Raw genomic sequence first — 6000 nt, 5'->3', positions numbered from 1 at the left:
ATCTCGCCCAGTGACAGGAACTACACCATCAGCAGAGTGGCAGACATTCTTATTGCACAGGTAGGAAGGAGATGTGTACCATTTTCAGTAAAAACACACATGGACACAAACACCTAGCATCAGTTTCTTCAAGTATGTCACATAATAGATGTACACACGGACAATAGGACACAGAAAACACAGCAGAGCAGGAGAGTGAGCTGTCTCACAGTTTCAGTCGTTATACAGTTCTCAGGTGAAATAGGAGAGAGAATGAAGGACAGCTATGGAGAGTTCTGCAGTCGCCACACCGAGTCTGTCAGCTACTACAAAGAACAGCTGCAAAACAACAAAAAGTTCCAAAACATCATACGGGTAAGGCTTATTAGCATTCTTCAGATTTAATCCTCTGTAATACAGTGTATTAAATTGACTTTGATAAACTTCAAATTAAATTGTCTGGTTTTTCCTCAGAAAATCAACAACCTGCCAATTGTGCGGAGGTTAGGAGTGACAGAGTGTATACTGTTGGTGACACAGCGCATTACCAAGTATCCAGTACTAGTGGAGCGCATTCTGCACAACACTGAAGGTCCAGGATTTCACATGTTATTCTGCTAAATCAATCTCAGTCATCACTGAAGAGAATACACCCATATAAGTAGTGAGGAATAGCTTCACTTGTTATATTGTTTCATTTTGCTACATGTATAAAGTATTATTTTTTTCCTCTGTCTCTAGCGGGTACAGAGGAGTATGATGATTTGACACGGGCACTGGGTTTGATTAAAGACACCATCGTTCAGGTGGACACACTGGTTAATGTCCATGAGAAGACCTCTCGACTCAGAGACATACACAACAAGATAGAGCCAAAGGCATCTGGAAAAATCAAAGATGGCCGCGTGTTTCGCAGGGAGGACCTGGCACCGGGCAGGAGGCGGCTGCTTCATGTGGGCACAGTCAACTGGAAAGCTGCTTCTGGTAGGCTCAAAGGTATGTTATGGCATGATGAAACCAGAATAATTTAAAAGATATAAACAGTGTGTCATGCTGGTGCTTTGCAAAATGTTGGAATGAATTAACTTTAAAAACAAAACTGTTTTATATCCTGCCAGATATTCTTGCAGTGCTCCTGTCAGATGTTTTGCTCTTGCTACAAGAGAAAGACCAGAGATATGTGTTTGCTGCAGTGGTGAGTGATTTATCTGAATTCTGCTGTCAGAATGACAGTATCTAACAAAAACAATAGGTATATCAAAGAGGAACACTTGAGTAATGTGAAGTAAGATGTGAATGGGTGCAGGATTTAGTCAGTGATGCATCAGTTTTTATTGCCTTGTGTACCAGTAATAAAAAAGCGTGCCCTCTTGTCTCCTTTCTCCCTCTTCTTCCTCTCCTTATAACTGTGACCCACCTAGGATAACAAGCCTTCAGTGATCTCTCTTCAGAAGCTGATAGTCAGGGAAGTGGCCCATGAGGAGAAAGCCATGTTTCTTATCTGTGCCTCCTCCAATGAGCCAGAGATGTATGAGATCCACACCACCTCCAAGGAGGAGCGAAACACCTGGATGACACACATACGACAAGCTGTTGAGAGGTTGGTGCAGTTCCAAAGAGATGAGATTTCATGTTTGGAGAGACTGGCACTCATATTTTTGTTATTCTGTGTCAGACTTATCGAAATTATGCAACCTGTTAATTGTTGGAAACAAAGTGTAAAATATTGCTGTAATACTGTATCAATAGGGGCCTTAATCGGTTTGCTTTCTTTATCTCTTCACCGGCCACCTGTACTGACTTATGGCCTCACCAATCTTAGCTGTCCTCATACAGAGGAGAGGCTGTTCAGCGAGGAAGAAGAGGCACAAGCTTCCAGGTTTAAAGAGTTTCATGGTAACTATAGATCAATTAAAACACTGACAAACGTGAAGAAATCTCCTGGACAATCACAGGAAAGCGCTCAAGTGTCATAGCAAATGAAATTTGTTAGAAGCTAAGTTTAACTACATTTCACCTCTGTGGATGAAAACAGTTTGTATACATTTTGCAGCCTAGGTTGTTCAGAACACCTCAAAGTATTATGGTACTTTATAAAATGAAAGCTTCTGTATGGAGGCTCCAGTTATGAGCTTGTGGCAAACTGTGAATCATGAATTTTTTAAACTTTAAATTTTTTATGACGTGTGTCTTTATTCTATTTCATGTTTCCTTCTGCAGAACGGCTGAGCCAGAAGGAGACAGTGATCGTGCAGGCTCTTACTGAGAAGCTGCAACTGTTTGCGGACATGGCAGAGTGTGTGGCGGGGCTGGAGGACGCAGCTTCACGTTCCAGACTGCTGCTTCGAGGAGATGCCTCAGACCTCCAGCAGGGGGAGGCCCTGCTCAAAGGAGCCATCACTGAGGGTAGGACAATGCTGCATGGATGTCTGCTTTAGATGCAAGGACATGGCAGCATGTTATTGTTTTGAATGTTACACAACTTCATGTTCATGTGAAGCTAACTGAATGTCTGCAATAAGCATTGTTGGATTTGCTGCTCTTCCCCTAAACCTCTCACTCTGTGCAGCTTTTCAACCTTAACTTTGTCTTTCACTTCAGTGGAAAACCTCCAGAACCTGCTACTGTGTGGAGTGAGGGAGGTTGCTCCAACCACACAGCTGGGGGAGGGCAGTGGCTCTGGGGTGCTGCCCAGGCGAGCGGATACCTTTGGGGGCTATGACAGCAGCCCCACCATCCTCAGTAAGAGTGAGTTGAGCGCACTCCTTGCCCTCGGGAAATGTAATGGAAATACAGTTGTATTTTAGTGGCTTTTATGCCATTAAATATGAATTAGAAATAAATTTGACACTATTTTAAAGACAGGTTTTATTTGCTGCATTTATGTGGCATCCTTAACTGATTTCTTAGAGGTGGCATTTTTATGACCAGTATGGGTGTGGTTTTACATGCATTTGTCTGTTGTTTCTGTGCAGTGTTTGTGACGTCAATATTTCTGTGTATCACTTTAGTTTGATTACTTGCGTGCGTTTGTCAATGTATATGTGTGTGTTGGTGCGTCTGTGCCAGATGGCAGCATGAAGAAGAACTTTTCTGGCGAGTCCAGAAACAGAGAGAGAAACCAGAGAGCCAGCTCTGACCCTCAGCTCAAAGACCTGAGCCACACCCTAGAGGAGACGGTAAGGAGCTCAACATACACACACTCTCATAAAATGCATCTTGGGATGAGTCATAATTCTGTTTCCTGTAATAATCAGACCAAGTCATCTGGGAGATTTCCATGTCTTGACTTTACTGTGACCCTGTTCTCGCAGGTTGCTTCACTTGCTTATAAATGGATAAAACATTTCATTCTGATTTACCTTTAAGTAAATCCTGGTACTTGACAGTGATCAGGCAGACAGTACTGTATAACGACAGGGTGCTGACGGTGAACAGTGGGTGAGGAGGGCAGTTTGACTCTCTGTCACAGGATCTGAATTACAGTGTTGAGAAAAGCATCATACAGACTTTGTACAACTTGTGCTCCTAGAAATTGTTAAATGACAAAAGTTTATTTTTAATATCAAAGCTATTTTAATCCAGATTTATTGCTCTAAGAGGGATGAAAACAAATACTTGTGAAACATTTGATAAATTTTTCATATCTTAAGTTGCTCAGTTCTTATATTAGAAACATGAAACATTATTTGCTGAAGGTATAGTAATAATGATACATTTCCCAAACACTGTGGCAAAGAACAACAGCTCAATAGGCTGAAATATATATCAGCTAATATTATAAAGTTTGATGTACCTGTACACACTGTACAACCTTGAAAGTTATTACATTTAAAATAATATATTGCTCTCACAGTGTGGCAGTACTGAATAATGCTCACAGTGTGTTTGTGACGTTTTTTCATTAGTTTGACTTGTTCTGTGTGTTGTTGTTGCTCAGGTTGATGAGAGTTGCTGCTCTCCTGCCAGATGGAACCACATCTGGTCCGACTCCTTCCCCAAAGCTGAGGTAAACTGCCCTCTCATCTGTCGCCTTGCCCATAAGAAGTTTGCTGTTCCAGTGAATTGTTGTATTGTTTTGGTGATGATGGTGGTTATTTGAATGTGATAACTTTATTTGTGTCTCTGGTCCAGTTTTTTGACAGAGTGTTGCTGCTCTCCCAGAGGCTCTATAGTCTGCAGGTAATAATATCCCCTGAGAATATTGACACATGCACTCAGTGAAAGCCTAATTGAAACGAGTGGTATATTCTATATTTTTGCAGAGTAGTTGCTTCATTAATTTGGTGTTTGTGTGAAGTTTGGCTCACCTCATAGCAAACAGGAGCTTTCTGTTTTACTGTGATAATGAGTAGATGCTGTCTCATTATAAAAGTTGAATAGGTTCCCTAATGGCCTTGCATTACTTGCCTCCCGCCCCTCCAGGCCATCATATCACAGCAGGACAGTTACATCGAGCTGCAGCGGGCCTCGTTGACAGAGCGAACCTGCCTGCCTAGTCGCTACCGAGGGAACGTGCTCCTGGAGCAAGAGAAGCAGCGAACTCTGGCTCTGCAGAGAGAAGAGCTGGCCTCCTTCCACAAGCTGCAGGCTCAGCATCGCCAGGAACAGCAGCGCTGGGAGAAGGAGAGAGAGAAGCACCGCCAGCAAGTAGAGGCCACTGAGGCTAGGCTTCAACAGAGGGAGGAAGAGTGCAGGCGGCTGGAGGTGAGACGCAGCACCTCTTCTACCTGAGGGCTGTGCAGCAGATTTAATGGCAGTAGATGTGCTAAAGGCTTAATTTCATGATTTTGCTGCACTGTCCGTCACCCGCATTTTTGACTTTGCTCTATGCCTTATTTTCTCATTAAATATCAGTATTCTGCAGAACGTTTGCACCATTGCTTGTGTATTTTGATACAGGAGCATCTGACAAAAGAGAGGGAAGAACTGGAGAGGCAGAGGGAGACTTATCAGCAGGACCTGGAGAGGCTGAGAGAGTCCACCAGAGCTGTGGAGAAAGAGAAGGAACGCCTGGAACACCAGAAGAAGATCAAGAGGAAGACTATTGAGGTGGGGAACTTGTGCTTACTTAAAGTAAAGGAAGTGACATAGTAAAGTAGTTAAAAATTGATGTGGGCCACAAATGTAGTTGTGGTTCTAGTTGTCCTACATACCTGCATACACCGATGTGCTTACAAATTTCACAGGCACACAGACTTAGGAGCTGTAAATGAAGCTCAAGTGAGGTCATGCAGGTGGTGCTGATGATGATTACTCACAGGATAAAGAATAACAATGGGTTTTCCCCTCTATTGTTTCCTCACTTCGTCTCCCTTGACCTACTTATCTCTGATTTTTCTTTCCATTGCGTTCCATGGGCATGAATCCTCTACCGGGCCTTTCAAGGTACAGGAGCATATGAAACATTAAACATACAGTACATTAATACATCAGCTGCAAGATTACATTGCATTCGATTTCATAGTGAGATGTTTTCATTCACTTTAAAGTCACACAAGTTTGTTAGCATTTCCAGTCTTTGTCTCACAAGTTTGTTAGCATTTCCAGTCTTTCTTGTCCTTTTTTACGTGCAGCCTCAAATTTCATGAATGTGCTACTTAAGGAGCTTTAGGTACCTGAGTTCAGGTCCTTTTACTGGCAGAAATGCATAATTGATTTCTGCTCTCACAACCTGTTTCATAGCTGGGTGTAATGATAAGCACATACAACTGAGTACATCTCTAACCGCTCAGCCAAGCAGTCCACCTACACAGGCAGCAGTCTTTCTCTTCACCACTCTTAACCTCTTTTTCTCTCCTTTCCTTCCTGTGTATCCTTACTTGTATCCATTGCAGTACAATGCAAGCCATTGTCTGAGTTTCATGGGAGAAGAGGTTTGAGAAGGATCCACTGACTGTAATTCCATGCCAGCTGCTAACAGATCTGTCAAGGAGCTACAGTAAAGCACTTAATATCAGCTTTTAGCAGTGTCAAAGGCCTGTATCACCATCACACTATGGTTGGTCGGTATTCTCTATG

The 6000-nt window shown here is 42.7% G+C and overlaps 1 protein-coding gene across 1 annotated transcript in view; it reads left to right on the top strand.

The window, feature by feature from the left end:
* arhgef18b (rho/rac guanine nucleotide exchange factor (GEF) 18b) overlaps nucleotides 1-6000 on the top strand; it is a 36094-nt gene that overhangs the window by 19145 nt on the left and 10949 nt on the right. The window contains 15 exon segments of the mRNA XM_020613006.1: nucleotide 1; nucleotides 3-60; nucleotides 229-354; nucleotides 454-571; nucleotides 721-975; nucleotides 1098-1174; nucleotides 1401-1579; nucleotides 1802-1875; nucleotides 2200-2385; nucleotides 2581-2727; nucleotides 3049-3158; nucleotides 3920-3988; nucleotides 4114-4161; nucleotides 4405-4686; nucleotides 4882-5031. The exon segment at nucleotide 1 is cut by the window's left edge and continues 186 nt beyond it. Coding sequence (XP_020468662.1) covers nucleotide 1; nucleotides 3-60; nucleotides 229-354; nucleotides 454-571; nucleotides 721-975; nucleotides 1098-1174; nucleotides 1401-1579; nucleotides 1802-1875; nucleotides 2200-2385; nucleotides 2581-2727; nucleotides 3049-3158; nucleotides 3920-3988; nucleotides 4114-4161; nucleotides 4405-4686; nucleotides 4882-5031 — 1880 coding nt within the window.

This window comes from Monopterus albus, unplaced genomic scaffold, assembly GCF_001952655.1.
Source record: "Monopterus albus unplaced genomic scaffold, M_albus_1.0 scaffold129.1, whole genome shotgun sequence".
NCBI lineage: Eukaryota > Metazoa > Chordata > Actinopteri > Synbranchiformes > Synbranchidae > Monopterus > Monopterus albus.
This window is presented reverse-complemented; position numbering and strand designations above follow the sequence as displayed.